This window comes from Miniopterus natalensis, chromosome 7, assembly GCF_054644295.1.
Source record: "Miniopterus natalensis isolate mMinNat1 chromosome 7, mMinNat1.hap1, whole genome shotgun sequence".
Classification (NCBI taxonomy): Eukaryota; Metazoa; Chordata; class Mammalia; order Chiroptera; family Miniopteridae; genus Miniopterus; species Miniopterus natalensis.
Window position 1 is genome coordinate 72,697,531 of NC_142087.1, and position 16,508 is coordinate 72,714,038.

At 46.2% G+C, this 16,508-nt stretch overlaps 1 protein-coding gene across 1 annotated transcript in view; it reads right to left on the minus strand.

Annotated features, from left to right (window-relative positions):
• Window positions 1–16,291, minus strand: part of PYGB (glycogen phosphorylase B) — a 57,437-nt gene extending 41,146 nt beyond the window's left edge. The window contains exon 1 of the mRNA XM_016219065.2: window positions 16,043–16,291. Within this exon, the coding sequence (XP_016074551.2) occupies window positions 16,043–16,285 (243 nt within the window). The 5' untranslated portion in view covers window positions 16,286–16,291. The remainder of the gene's footprint in view (window positions 1–16,042) is intronic.
• Window positions 16,292–16,508: the final 217 nt, after the last annotated feature.

Sequence of the window (16,508 nt, forward strand, 5' to 3'; positions counted from 1 at the left end):
AAATTTCTGTAAAATAAAAACAGTCATGGGGATATTAAGTGCCGCATTGAAAACAAGCCCTGTGCCACTTCACCACCAAGCAGCACAGGGGGGAGGCGGGGACGGACGGACTTCACTGCTGGGCCCTGCTTTCTGAGGAGGGGAAAGGATAAAGCACTTCACACTCATACATGTGCACACTCACGCATGCACACATGTGAACACATGCTCACACTCATGTGCACATGCATACTCAAGTACTCATCTGCACGCTCACACCTGTACACCCACACACTCACATGCACACTCACACATGCACACACACTCACACTGTGTACCTTGAGATAGAAGACACCTATTAACAAGGCTCCTGGTGGCTAACTGGGCTCAACTTCAAGAGAAAAAAGAAAAAAAGAAACAGGGCCTAGCAGCCATTTCTACACAGGGGCCTCTCATGCAAGCAGCACTTCAAAGTGAGGCCTGTACTGAACTGCCTGCCTGCACTGTGTTTCTGCCATCTGAGCCAGCCCTTTTAAAGGAGTTCCTGGAATTCTATTTCAGCCAATAGGACTGAGGCTTTCCCCATCCAATCCAAGCTGTGCAGCTATACCTCCCTTGCATTTTCAATGACCAATCAGAATGGCTCCATTCTGACCAATCAGGAAAGTGCCTTTTGGACCAATCACACTGCCAAGATTTGGAGTCCTCATTTGGACTGTGCAAGGACTTCTGTCTACATAGTGAGCTCCCCTCTGGCTGGAGAGCACACTTTCCTTTTCCAGTGAACACTGAAGACTATATTTCCCTGGTTCTAGCCAAAACACTGAAGATGAAACACCGAAGATGAAATGCCAAAGATGTCTGGCTGGAGCAGAGTGAGAAAGACTGAAGCAGAGCAGAGCAGAACTGTCTAGCTAGAAAGGTCCTGGCCCAAGGCCCCCTGGCTGCCATTCTGTTCCTCAGCTGGGCTGCTTCACAGTTAAGCTGTAACACTGCAGAGGTGTTCCACAGAAATGCTGTCCTCAGATCTGTGCTGTATCACAGTTGAGCAGTTTGCATTGAATAAAGTTTGCTTCTTTGCCATACCCCAAAGTGGGGATACCTGCTGGTGTTGAATGGACACCAATGACTACTGGTTTACAACACTCACTCACACTTGAGCATGCACACACTAACACATGCACACAAACACACCTGGGAACCAGGGAGAGGCTGCTTCCTCCAGGCCACACACACCAGGCCCCTGCCCCATTAGCCAGCTGCAAACAGCTGACTCAGGAAGAATTCCCTCCACTCCAAGAGATGGGGCTCAGGATCTACATCTTGAAAGTAAAAACAGGAAGACAGACGGGAAATATGATGGGCAAGAAACACCCAGCATTTGCCAAGGGGCAAATGAAATTCATAAATACAGACTCATCCAAGAAGTCAAGAAATCCTGCTAAGGTAATGCAAGGACCTGACCAAGCATGGAAAAGAATTAAAATAAGAAATAAAACCACCACAGAAATGGAGGCATCAATGAACACGAACCAAGGGCAAAGATGAAAACAGAAACCTGGCTGAGAAAAAGTGAACAAAATAGGGGGAACGCATGAGAAGGATTGAGGAGAAAAGCATGGCCGTGGAATACAAAAGATACTGAACACCTCCATCAGTGCCTCTAAAAGGAAACAAAAACATGTTAAAACTTCTCAATATGTAACTTTAGAAAATTTTCCACATGTAGTTAAATCTACAAATAGAAAAAAATGCACACATATTTAAAAAATCACAAGGAGGCCAGGCCAGCATGGCTCAGCTGTTGAGGATCAACCTAGGATCCAGGAGATTGTGGTTCAATTCCCAGTCAGGGCACATGTCCGGGTTGCAGGCTTGATCCCCAGTCGAGGGTGTGCAGGAGGCAGCTGATCAATGACTCTCTCATCACTGATGTTTCTATCTCTCTCCCTCTCCCTTCCTCTCTGAAATCAATAAAAGATTTTTTTTAAATCACATGGAGTTCAGTCTTTGCCTTTTTAAACTTTATGATTATTTGAATACATGGCTTCTAAATTAGTATATAAATTCCAATGCCCTTTAAGTCACAAACACATAGCAGTGTAATCAATGAATCCACACAGCCACTCGAGTACCACAGCTGTTGCTACTGCTCACGGCCCAATGCATCTTCCTGACTTCTCATCAGCTTGGGCTTTATTTACACTACACTTGAACTGATTTAGTATTATATGGAGTTTCCATAGCACTGTACCTCCCCTCCCTCCAGAAAGGCCTTAGTATCTTAAAATGGTTCAGAGTAAAAACCATGAAATGGAAGGAGCTAAAAAGATGCACAGACTTTTGAACTGTGCAGACTGGGGTCCAATTCCAATACCTGCCCCAGCCCATAGGTTGCCCTGGGTCACCACTTCACCTCTCGGAGAACACCACAGCCACTGTGGGTTCGAAACAGGGGTAGGCTTGGACTCAGAGAACCTTGGCCCCTCACCAGTACAGATATTTAGGGAGACCTGGCAGTTCTGGGGGGGAAAACCCCCACAAAAACACTTGAAGGCACAGGCTAGGGGACTTGCCTGCAAAGGAACTCTGGTGCTATAGGCCATAGGCCATCCCAGGCCAGGCCCAGTCTCTTTCCAGTCCCCTAGCCCCTTTGGCCTCCCCAGCTGCCATCTGTGCAACCTTGGACAGGGCCTCCCTGCTCAGGGAGTGCTGGTCAGAGAACTGGACCCTCACTTGCTGTAGCCTGAGAACAGGGATCCCTTAACCTCTCTACAGCAGCTCTGAGGGGCTGCCACCTAGGGTGCTGAAATGGGTCACTGACCTTTCTTGTATGGTCCCTTCCTGCCATGACTATAACAAGTGCTAAATGACCTAGAGACAGCCTTTATTTTTTAAAACTGGGTTTATGTAGTAAACACAAAGGCCACACCAACAGGTAACATCACAGGAAAGTAGAAAAGCAGCTCGTAGAGCCTTATTTTGCTCTTTACACACTGAGATTAATTTGAGAGATCTCCAATTTCGTTTCCCTCTCCTGAGGGATTTTAGAGTCTGTTTTATGGAAGGGTCTGAATGCCTCGCAGAGAAAGGAAAGAAAAAACTTTTTCTAACATTTAGAGAAACAAACAACAACAAAAACTGGGCAACTGCTTTCAACTTTGCCAAGAGGAAGAACATCATTCTACAGGCAGAGATGGCCAAAGATGTCATCCTGTGCCAGGAAAATGCAGCAACGCCACTCTTGTCTATTAGATTCTGTCCATGCCCTTGGTCTTAACATACTACCAGTCATCTTACTGTGGCTGGGTGAGCACAGAATGGCTCCCACATCGAACTGCTCCCTCCCTGCTGGACAGGGCAGAGCTGGCCCTGACATGACACAGGGACACTGACCACTGACCCAACACAGAGGTTGTGAGCACAGCATTCCACTAGCCAGCTCTGGTGTGCTCCCAGCCTCTCCAAACATACTGGACCGCTTCCCTCCTGTCACCCTCCCCAGCTCAGCCCAATGAGGAGAGGAATGCTAGGAGGGGAATGGTTCAGACAATGGAGGCTCAGCCTCAGCTCCACGGATATGTCACAGCATCCACTCTATTGCATCTGAGCTGCTTTTTGGAGGGTTACTCCAAGAGCAGCTCTATAAAGCCACAACTGTATCGTATAAGGATGCTGAGCTAATATTACCTACCACATCTCTGAACCCCAACCTACGAAGTGATACTCAAGCATGTTTAGAATTAAGTGCCAGGAACTTGGCTTCCCATGAGTAACTGGTGGATTCTGTCTCAACATGGATCATAATTTCCTTTTTCATTTTAGGTAGCAGTACCTAGGTCTAGAACATGGTCTCTTTGCTCAAAGTCAATTTGGAAAATGTAAAATATAATAAAATTATAAAATCTGAGAGATCACTTAATTCGGCAGGAAACAAATTTATGTACACTCCACAATATCACATTTTTACAATCCTCTGCCTTCCCATGCTGTTAAGCTCTGCAAAATGTCTATTCACTCCCAACCCAGAGCCAAACAGGGCAGTCTCCTTATCGCTGACAGATAAGCCAGAGCCAAACTTATAACTAGTGTGGTACTAGTCAGCATTTTAAACAGAGCTACTTTCACTTTTTATTTTAAACAATGTTTCAAGGCTGAGAGAAGATACTCAACTAAAACTTAAATTACATATAGTTCCTACCCCAGAAGACTATTGAAGACACTGTGAACCAAACTCTTCTGCTGCCCGATTACTTTTCCAAACTACCGTGTTCCCCCTTCACCATATCCTAAGGGCCCCATTCTGTATAAGGTGAAAAAAAAGCCACCTATCACCTGCTGTTTATTTGCTTCATATCTTAGAATGTAAAGAAAGCCTTTTATTTTTTAACAAAATATGTATTTTTTTTTATCCTTACCTGAGGATATTTTTCCCAGTGCTTGTCAAAGAGAGTGGGAGAGAGAAACATCCATGTGAGGGATGCATTAATTGGTTGCCTCCCACATGCACCACAACTGGGGCTGGGGATTGAGCCTGCAACTGAGGTACATGCCCTTGGCCAGAATCGAACTCAAGACCCTTGAGTCCATGGGCCGGCACTCTAACCACTAAGCCAAATAGGCGAGGGCAACAAAATCTTTCTTATAAATATGTTTTAGTTGATATTTTTAGAGAGAAAAGAAGGGAAAGGGATAGAAAAAGATAAACATCAATGGGAGGGAAATATCATCAATCAGCTGCCTCCTGCACGCCTCCCACCAGGGATCAAGCCTACAACCCAGGCATGTGCCCTAACCGAGAATCAAACTGTGACCTCCAGGTTCATGGGTTGATGCTCAACCACGGAGTCACACCGGCTGGGCTCTAAAGAAAGTCTTGCTTGTGTTAAATAAAAATAAAATTAGGTATAATCTGAAAATGTTACTGGAAAGGGGACCTGGCCCTGAGTGGGCCTGCCTAGGGCCCATGGTAGTGTGTGGGTTCTTGACTTCATGCAGGGAACATTTCACAACACAAGTCCTGGTGACTTTTAGAGGACGTTTATTAAAGCTGGGGACAGTGAAATAAGGAAGGGCCTAGAATAGAAGCATCAACAGAAGACTAGGCAGGGAAATGAGCCTAGGATGGGCTGCTTTGGCTCATTAAAAAATCAGAGAAAAGGGGACCTTGGGGACAGGCTCAGGGGGTTAGCCTGGATGAGCTGCAGCTGCCCAATGCTACCCTAATTGCAAGCCTCATGGGTCCCTTAGGGTCTAGGAGATGCATGCCTGTGGGGAAAGAAGAGTGGGGAGGGAAAGGCTCAGCCATGCTCCCGGGAGGGAGAGTGCATGCTGGGACCTTCGTTTTGAGGGTTTTTAAAAGCTGGGAGTTTAGGGGAGGTTTTAGGGGAAGATCAATAGTATATTCACCAGCTTATGTTGATGTGCCCATATGAAATTTATTCTCTTAACTTCATCTGTCCTTGTGTGTGCTTGGCACAAATGGCACTAACTGGATTTCTGCAATCTCCCTGAGTAGGTGATTTAAACTATTTACCCTCTGGTTGGGGAGAAGTATAAACCATTTACTCTCAAGCATCCTTGGTTTAGGGAAGACAGAATTTACAGATGGCTGCAAATTGCTTGGCTGTTTAACTATGTGCCTCAGTCTCCCTATCCTGATTGTCCTGGCCTACTAGTCTGTCTCAAAAAGACTTAGAAAGTTCGCTCAATTTTCTTATTTGTACTTCTTGTTAGTGGGACAGTTGGCAAAGCTGACATGTGTGAAAGCAGGAGGTGTCACTGTGAATGTCCCAAGTTTAACTGTAACAGGAAAGTGAGAAGCTAGGAAAATTCCTGGGCACATGGAATAGGGAAATCAAGACAAGAAAATTAAACAAGATCGAACAGTTTAGGCAGCTTGCAGCCACCATGCAGCAAGACCTTATCTTCCCCAACCAAGGAAACTTGAGAACAAATGGTTAATACCTCTTCTCCCTAACCAGAGAATACATAGCTCAAATCACCCTGGAAGTGCTAAGGCAGGAGTGGGGAATGGGGAAGGAAAAAAAGGCAAGTTTTATCTCACTGAACAAAAGTCAGCAGCCTTAGGACTTGACAGATGTTCTCATTAATTCTGGGAAAGCCACAACAAAGCAAAAAGAGGACACTGAAATCTAGTCTGTGCCCAAGATATCTGGCAGAGGAACCTTGAAACCTATAGGAAGAAGGGTATAAAACCCTCAAACCCTCACCATGCAGGGCACTCAGATTAGCTGAGTGTCTGCTTGCGTTATATGCCAAGTGTATAAATTTGCTTGCTTTACTACAATGCTGCTGTCCGGTGTCACTTGTTTAAAATCTCTCCTACAAGACTGATAAGAACTGAAGAGGGGACAGCCCTCTCCCTTCAACTCAGGGGGCTGTCTGATAACATCTTTTCAGGTGCCTATACATAATCATGCACTATGGTTCTGTAAGACAGTCTCCCTGATTTGCATAAGCTTTTAGGGGTAACAGAGCATCAAGTCTGCAAGTTACCTTCAAATAAATACAAAAAAAGTATTTATTTATACACATATATAGAAATAGACATCACAAATATGTTAAAATGTTTAATGTTTGGGGAATCTGGGTAAAGAGTATATGGGAATCCTATGTATTATTGTTGTAACTTTAAAGTCTGAAATCATATAAAATAAAAATGTAAAGAATCATTCAAAAAGGGCTGGGATGCAGAAGTGAACTCAGTTATAATATTTCATAAAGATGTAAATGGTCCCTGAAGCCATCCACAGCACCTGGGTTTAAGGGTTCCAGATAAACAGATTCAACAAGACATGCAGATAGAGATTTATTATAAGGAACTGGCTCATGTCGTTGTGGAGGTCCAAGACCAAAATCTCATGGGGTGGCTCCACAGGCTGGAGACCCAGAAAGAGTAAGCATTTGGAGTCCAAATGGCAGTCTGCTGGCAGAATTCCTTCTTACTGGGGAGGGGTGGGAGTTTAGTCTTTGTTCTATTGATGGTTTCAGCTGATAGAGTCCCACCCACATTAGGGAGGGTAACTGCTTTATTCAAAGTACACTGATATAAATGTTAATCTCATACCCATAACACCTTCACATAAACATCCAGAGTGATTTTTGACCAAATATCTGGGTACTGTGGTCTTGTCAAGTTGAAACATAATATTAACCATCACAACCTGAAAGAGAACAGGCCAAATTGTCTTCTATGAAAAATCGTGGCATACACTCAAAGAGGTTTCTTAATCTCATAAAATGATGGAAAACAGTATGGAGGTTCCTTAAAAAATTAAAAATGGAACGGTCATTTGACCCAGTGATTCCACTTCTAAGAATATATCCTAAGAATCTGGAAACACCAATCAGAAAGAATATATGCACCCCTATGTTCACAGCAGCACTATTTACAATTGCTAAGATCTGGAAACAGCCCAAGTGCCCATCACTAGATGAGTGGATAAAAAAGCTATAGGACATTTACACCATGGAATCCTATGCAGCTGTAAAAAAGAAGGATCTCTTACCCTTTGGGACAACATGGAAGGACCTGGAGTGTATTATGCTAAGAGAAATAAGTCAGAGGAAGACAGATATTACATGAAATCACTTATATGTGGAATCTAAGGAACAAAATAGATGATCAAGATAGGACCACAGACATGGAAGCAAGAAAAAGACTGACAGATCTCAGAAGGAAGGTGGGAGAGAAGGCAAGAAGAGACTGAGCAAAGAACTTATAAGCATATATGCACAGCCCAATATGCACAATAGACGGGGGAAGAACTGAGAAGGGGTGAGAGATGGGGGGAGGGGGGTAAAGGGGAGAAAATGGAGGACATCTGTAAGACTTTCAATAATAAAATTAATTTTTTTAAAAATGATGGTCTCACCTACTTCCACCTGGCAAGCTGTCAGGGTAATCAGCAACACAAACCACCCATCATCAGCTTCTAGCCAGAGAAAATAACTTTGAACTGTCAGGGAAGCTGGCCCATGGGACACAAGGTCAGCTTCACACAACTGAAAACACATCACGGACTGGCCAGTGTGTCTCAGTGGTTAGAGTGTCAGTCCCAGCACGGAAGGGCTACAGGTTTGATCCCAGGCCCCAGTCAGGGCATTTGCGGGAAGTAACCAATTGGTGTGTCTCTGTCACATCGATGTTTCTCTCTCTCCCCCTTCCACTCTCTCTGAAAAGTAACGGAAAAAATATCCTCCGGTGAGGATTAACAACAAAAAACACACACACAAATCACAACAACTGGGTGTGTTAAAAAGATTCCATTGGCTGGTCCAACCTCTGACTAATTAAAACAAAATCTTAGAAGTAGGGGTGATGGGCAGTGAAGGCTACAAAACACTGCTGTAGATCATCGTCCTTTAACTCCCAGGTCCAGCAAACCAAAAAGTATTTGTATTTATTATAATCACATTATTAGAAATATTTAAGACAACAGTTTGGACACCAGTAGTGCTCCTTTTCCTTAATCTACCATTGAGATAATGCTATGAACTTATAAGAGAGAGCCATAGGAAACATTATTTCAACCACTGCAGAGATGAAGAAGACTTCCATCCACTCACTGCAAGGATGCAGCAGCCCAGTAACATAGCAAAAGGGCTATTCCACAAACTCACTGCAGGGATGCATGGCCTCTTACATAGTAAACTGGCTATTCCACCTATTAAGGCAGAAATGCATAGCCTGATTATACAGTAAACTGGCCATTCCATGCATTCACCTGCAGGGATGCATTAGGCCAGAGACATACTAAAATGGCTATTACAACCACTGACTGCAGGGGGACACTGGGCAATTACATGGTAAACTTTCTATTCCATCCACGCACTGCAAGGGTGCCAAGGAACCTGGCTATTCCACACACTCAGTGTAAATATATAGTAGGCCAAGTGAACAGTCAACTGATATTCTACCCACCCACTGCAGGGATGCAGTAAGCCAGTTACATAGTAAACTGGCTAATCCATCCACTCACTGCAGGGATAGGGCAGGCCAGTTATATAGGAAACCGGCAATTCCACCCACTGACCGCAGGGATGCAATAGGCATGTTACACAGTAAGCTGGATATCCCATCCACTCACTGCAGGGATGCAGCAGACACAGTAAAACACTATTTCACACTCTCTGCATGGATACAGTAGTCATGCTGCATAAGAAACTGGCTACTCCATCTACTTAACAGAGACATTGCTGTTAACTGCTTACAAAATAAACTGAGTATTCCATCTACTGTCCAATGGGGTAGTCAGGTTACCGAGTAACTTGGCTCTTCCACCCACTCAGTGCAGGGACACGGTGGGCTAATTACATTTTTAAAAACCTGTTAGGAGAAACAAGATGGCAGCATAGGTAACAGCTGCACCGCCGCCTCCCACAACCACATCAAAATTACAACTAAAATACAGAACAAACATCACCCAGAACCTCCTGAAATCTGGCAGAACAGAAGCCCCACAACCAGGGAACTGAAGAAGCACCGAGAGCGGTAGGAGGGGCGGAGACGCAGGCGGATCGGGGCTGAATCGGAGACTCCCCGCGGGCCCACACCCGGTGCCACGGTTTAAACCCGGGAGGGCATCTCGGCAGTGGAGGTTTCCCGGAGGAGCGAGGGCTCCCAGCCCCACATCAGGCCCCCAGCCCAGGGCTCCAGGGCCGGGAAGAGATGTCCCCACAACTCCAGGCTGTGAAACCAGCAGGGACTATCGCGGAGGCCGGGGGAGCCCCAGCAGCTCCTCTTAAACGGCCTGCACACGCACTCACTCTGAGCCCAGCGCCAGGCAGCAGCTTGAAAGGACCTGGGACACTTGGGGAGGAACCAATCTGCCTGGAATCGGGGCGAGAGGAGGAGGGGCGGCTTCCTCCCAGGCAGAAGGGCTGGCAGAGGCCATGGCTCCTGTGGCGAGTCCTCCCCGCACACAGCCAGCAGGTAGGCGCCATATTTGAATCGCCAGCACCTGACTCACACCTGTGGCCCCGCCCCGTGATTCCCGAGGCCCCGCCCCTCCCCACCTGCAGCTCATCCAGGCCATTTCCAGTGGCTTTTCTATGCAAGTGGCCTCTTGAGCCTCATGCTTAGGACTTTCCTAAAATCTCTCAAACAGGCAGCAGCAGGCGCCATACAGCTTGATAAGCGGCCCCAGGCCTGGCATTAGGGGCAGCCTGCACTGGCTCATACCTTGGCCTCTCCTGGACACCTCCAAGCCCAGCACAAGTAGCAGCCAACTACGGTTTGCTATGTGGCTCATGCTGGGTGGCCCTGGGCAAGGCACTGGCAGAGGCTGACTTTGCACCTCCCAGGAGGCCCCAGCGACAGTGCACCTGGTGGTCAGACTCAACCACGCTGGATTACAGCCCTACCGCATCCATAAGTGACACTCAAGAGGCGCATTTGGTGAACACCAAAGCTCCACTGAAGTAAATCCTGCTCCATAGGGGTGTCTCCAGCACAGCAGCTCTTTGGCTGTAGTTGCAGCTGGTCCTCACAGCTGATTGGCCTGGGGGTCAATTCCTCCCAGGGATGCCAAGAGCAACCAAGGCTCAACTATAACAGGACAGTGCACACAGCCCACAGGGGAGCTCCTAGAAGGCCCAGCTCAGGTGACTGGGGAGGCTGAGCCACTGGACCCTACAGGACACCTACTACACAAAGCCACTCTACAAATTCCAGGAGACATAGCAGCTCTACCAACACACAGAAACAAACACCTGGAAGCAGCGAAAATGTGGAGGCAAAGAAACATGTCCCAAAGGAAAGAACAGAAGAAATCTCTAGAAGAGGAACTAAATGAAATAGATCCAAGCAAGCTAATAGATAGAGTTCAGAATTTTGTTTATAAGGATGTTTAAGCAGACTATTAGGGAAATAACTGAGAAAATCAATAACATAATAAAGTACCAATTTGAAATGAAGGCTACACGAACTGAAATGAAGAATAATTTACAGGGAATCAACAGTAGAGTAGAGGACGCTGAGAATCAAATCAGCAATTTGGAACATGAGGAAACAAAAAACACCCAACCAGAGAGAAAAAAGAATCCAGAAATATGAAGATAGTATAAGGAGCCTCTGGGACAACTTCAAGAGGCCCAACATTTGTATTACTGGGGTGCCAGAAGAGGAAGACAGAGACCAAGGAATTGAAACCCTATTTGAAAAAATAATGACAGAAAACTTCCCCTACCTGGGGAAAAAAATAGACTTACAAGTCCAGGAAGCACAGAGGGCCCCAAACAAGAGGAACCCAAAGAGGCTCACAGCAAGACACATCATAATTAAAATGCCAAAGGTTAAAGACAAAGAGAGAATCTTAAAAGCAGCAAGAGAAAAGCAATTAGTTACCTACAAGGGAGCACTCATACGACTGTCAGCTGATTTCTCAACAAAAACTTTGCAGGCCAGAAGGGAGTACAAAGTGATGAAAAACATGGAACTACAACCAAGATTACTCTACCCAGCAAAGCTATCATTTAGACTTGAAGGTCAGACCAGCCGGGCATGGCTCAGCAGTTGAGCATCAACCTAGGATCCAGGAGATCGGGGTTCGATTCCCGGTCAGGGCACATGCCCGGGTTGCGGGCTCGATCCCCAATGACTCTCTCATCATTGGTGTTTCTATCTCTCTCCCCCTCTGCTGCCCTCTCTCTGAAGTCAATAAAGATATAGAATTGAAGGTCAAATAAAGAGCTTCACAGATAAGAAAAAGCTAAAGGAGTTCACCACCACCAGACCAGCGGTACAGGAAAAGTTGAAGAGTCTTCTTTAAGAAGAAGCTAATGAACAAAAGAATCTGATGAACTAAACAGATCCAGAGACATTGATGCATGCAACAGACGATCATATTTCAGAGGGAAGGGGGGAGGAGGGTGGGAAGAGATTAACCAAAGAAGTTATATGCATATATGCATAACCCATGGACACAGTTAATAACGGGGTGAAGGCCTGGGGAGGGGGTGGGAGCGAAGTGGAGGGGGTCAATTGGGGGGGGGAAATGGAACACCTGTAATACTCTCAACAATAAAGATAAATTAAAAATAAAATAAAAATAAAAACCTGTTAATTCCACCTACTGACTACAGGGATACAGTAGCCCCTGTTATATAGTAAACTGGCTATCCCCCCCGGCAGGGATATACTAGGATGCTAGCATAGTAAACTGGCTATTCTACCAACTCACTACAGGGATGCAGTAGGCGGATTATACAGCCAACAGCTGTATTCCATCCACTAACTGCAGGGATGTACTATGCTGGTTAAACAGTTAACGATTCCATCCCCTCACTGCAGGGATGCAGCAGGCCTGTTTCAGAGTGCGGGCCACATGCTAAAGCAGACAAGCTCAGGGGAGGCCTGTGTGGTGGCCTTACAAACTCAGATACCTAAGATAACCACAACAGATGGTCTGAAATTAAAACTTTTTAACTAAAAGCAGTTTATGGTGGGTAGTCACGTCCTAGGCTGGCCTCTTCCCTGACAAAGGTCAATTTTTACCTTAACTGTCTACTGTCTTTTGCATCTACAATAATACATCTTTGGAATGTCAAAGTAATTTTCCTTTTTCCAGACCCCTCAAAGGACAGGCACCACTCTGCAGAGAACACAAATCCCCTCATTGTTATTAATTGTTGACTGTTAACTATCCTGCACCCACCTGTGTGAAAGAAGCACGTGTCTATCATATTAATTTTTTATTATCTAATCCCAGAGATTTCCCCACTTTGCTTTCTCCCGCCTCCTAATCTATCACCAATGGATTTCATGTAACCCACCGATGGATTTCATGTCTCCTCTTCTGATTGTAATGTATAAAATAAGGTGAAAACTGCCATTCTCCAGAGCATTATCTCAATCCACTGAGATTTTGCTTCCCAGCAACTGTTGATAGTTTGGCTCAGATAAACTCACAAAATATTTTTACAGGTTTGAATGTTTCTTACGTTGACAAGAGTAAACTGGCTATTCCATATACTCACTGCAGGGATGCTGTAGGCCAGTTACATGATAAACTGCTATTCCATCACTCACTGCTTTAAAGACCCAAGGATGAAATCTCACATCTACCCATCGCAGAAGTTGTTGCAGAGATTCCATGACTCCCATAAGTGGGTATGAGCTGCCATTTGCTTTGGTTGCCAGATCTTATGTCTCCATTTTGTCTCCTGACCTTATATCCTGAATTAAAACTGTTTTGCTATCCTTGCTGCCTTGGTCCAACTTTCTGCTTGAGATCTATTAATTTGAAGCCTTTGTGCCATATCTTGCTTATGTATTCTGAAATTCTCTTTGGATAGAGATGGAATGTCAATATAAAAGGAACACATTCTATAAGCAAACGAAACCATAATGTTTTAGAATGGCAGGTACCTCAGAAATAGATCACCTAACTCAATCCCCCACATTTTAAAGATGAAAAACAAGACAAAGTTAAGAACTCAAACGAAGCCAGAGGTTGCAGAGACTTGATTGCAAAGCCAAGGCTAAAGGAACCTGACTCACGTGAGCCATCTCTAGCCCTCCAGTTGTACTCCGTTCCGGAGTTAACATAGAGTGGAGTTCCAACCCTGCCATAACTTCAGAGAATCCCTGAACCATCTTTAGAACTAAGTGCTGCCTCCTGCCACGCACACACCTCAATTTTAGCCAGGTTTTTTGACTTGCTGATTTTAAAGGCAGGCTGCTTGAAGATCCTGCCTCTGAGCCCTGAGTTTTTATTGCTTCTGCTATCAGCAAATATAGAGTGCTAAGAGTTATAAAACAAGACATACAGCATGATCTTATTTAGTGTAATAAAAACAATTGTTTCTACTAGTATAGAAAAAAAGATGTAGAACACAAAATGTTTGTAATATTTATAGTGCTACTAGTAAGTGGTGAGATTACAGTTAATTTTTTTTTCCCATTAGGCTTATCTGTATTGTTAATTTTTTCCTCCAATAACCATAAAGAGTTGCATAAGTGTTTAAAAGACAAAACTAATAAATAAAATCACTTTAATTTATTAAGTATATATCAGCAGGTTACCCCAGTCTGAAGTGTGGTGCTACAAGTCCCTGAAGCTATTCCTGGCCCTGGGGATATGGCTTTGCAGGATTTTTATTGGAAGCCCACTTCTCCTGGGCTCTGACCCTCCCCGGGCTTGTTTCTAGCCCATCGCAAGCAAACATGTAACTTTTGCAGAAAAAGGAGACAAAGAGTTTATTTTCAACATGAATTAGCGAGACTGAAGCACTTAAATTCCACTATTTTAGGAAAACATCCTTCCACTTACAGACTGTGGTTTCTTTAAAAGAGAAAGGTTTCCACCTGTAGCCACCACAGAAGACAATCAAAGCTCAGAGCACTCACTGCGGATCAACAAACTTGTTTTGTTCGTGAAAGGTCCTTTCTGTAATCCCTGAGCCTGTCTCTGGCCTTTTCAGGATCTAACCATACATAAATTGTAATGGGAGCCCTAAGGTGTTGGGGTGTGTCCTACTCCAGGGAAATGCCCTTGAATGTGCAAAGCTGTACCCTTGTCATCTGCTATGGGGACAATAAAAACAATGTTGTGAAGCACAGCTCTGCCATCAGCAAGGAGTTCTGGGGGAGCCACTGCCTCCTGGCCAGCTTCCCTGGCAACATCGCCCCGAGCCTTTGTTGTATTAACCTGGTTTAGCCACTTGGTGCCACTTCTTTCTACATTGTCTTGCATACTAAATATGAAGAGGCCCAGTTGGTATTGCAAAAAATTTTTTGTTTACCATTTCTCTTTTAGGAAAAACTAGTACCCCAGAATAAGTTTTGAAAAGCAATAAATCTTACTCTTAGTAATTATTAAACATTTCTTAATGTCCCATGAAAATATTCTAAAATACTATCAAAAAAACAACTGTTCGGTGCCTGGGTGTACACTGCAAGTCAAATCTTTGCAAACTGACTTCAGGCCTGCAGGTGTGTCCTTTCCTTGCTAGTTTTCGCTCTACCATAGTGTAGCACAAATGACAAAATTCTCCACCGTCAAGGGCAAAACAAACAAAAAACTGGCAGGAGGGGGCTGGCCAAGACTATGACATACCTATCAAACTGAAAACTACCAATGATATTGGAGAAGCATATTTACTGGCTTGGAGCTGTTACAATTGGTGAATGAAGCAGAAAAGCCACAAAATTGTATATGCAATTTACTTTTTAAAAATGTGTATACATATTTAGTGGAAAATGGATATACACCTCTATTTTAATGTAGATAAAAGTAACAGAGACTACCAATGACTTTCCTTTTGTGTATTTTGTATTTTGCTACCGTAAACAAAAATTTTTGCAAACTATAAAAAGCAACAATTAATCTCCGTGAACCTGAAGGTAAGTAAAGTTGTTCAAGGAAGGTGCGGAAACCTCAAAGACAGCCTTCTTGGCGGGCTCCTTTTGCTGACCCCTCCTGCAAGCATCCTCAACGATTTTCTTCTACTCGCTGGCTAGCGGCCCAAAAGTCTAATTCCCTGCAGATGACTGAGTTCACCCCCCTTCCAACACAGAAAACACCCAGGCCTGGCTCCAGTACCCTTGTCTCTCTCACACTACTGCACAAAAACAAAGGTGAAGGGGGGAGGGGGACCTCGGCTCCGCAGCCACCTCGGAAGCACACAGCTAGGGACAGGCTGGAAAATTCCGCCAGGTTTCCAGGGCTCCGGAGCTGCGGGGAGCAGCGGCCCTCTGCAAGGCGGGGCTCCTCGCGCACGGGGCCCGGCCGCTCGGCCCTGCGTGGGCTGACCACCGGGAAAATGCGCGCGTGGGGGGGGGGGGTAGCAAGGGCCTTGGCGAGGCTATTCCCCACGACAGGCCGGCGAGCGGACCACCGCCGGGCTGCGAGGGCCCACAGGGATGCCCGTGCTCAACACACAGTCCGTAGGCACGGGCCCTACTAGTGTCTTTTTGGGGAGAGGCGCTACGCTTTGCTGTCCCGCCCCGGGGGCTGTGGCCCCAGGAGCCCTGCGTAACGGCTGCCCCTTCCGGGCGGGGCCGCGCGTGGGGAACCCGGCCCCGGGGCCGCCTCACCTTGGGGTCGCGCTCGTAGTAGTGCTGCTGCGTGCGAATCCAGCGCCCCACCAGGTGGTCGCGCACCGTGTGCGCCAGGGCGAAGTAGTAGTCGCGGGGCGTGGCCACGTTGCGGTCCTTGACCAGCGTGAAGTGCAGGTGCCGGTTGAAGCTCTTGCGCACCTCGGCCACGTCGCCCAGCCCCGCGATCCCGCGCACGCTGATTTGCTTTCGTTTCTCGCTGTCCGTCAGGGGCTTCGCCATAGCGCCGGCTGAGGACGGCGAGACGAGGGACGAGCGGCCAGGAGACGCGAGCACCCGGGACGCTGCGGCGGCGCCGGCGCGGGGGCTGCGGCAAAGCCGGCGGGCGCGGCCCCGCGTGCGCTCTGCGCCGGGGCGGGGCGGGGCGGGGCGGGCCTGGGGGAGATGCGCCTCTGGATGGGGTGTGTCTACCTGAGAGGCGGGGCCGCGAGGTGTGGCTTTAATC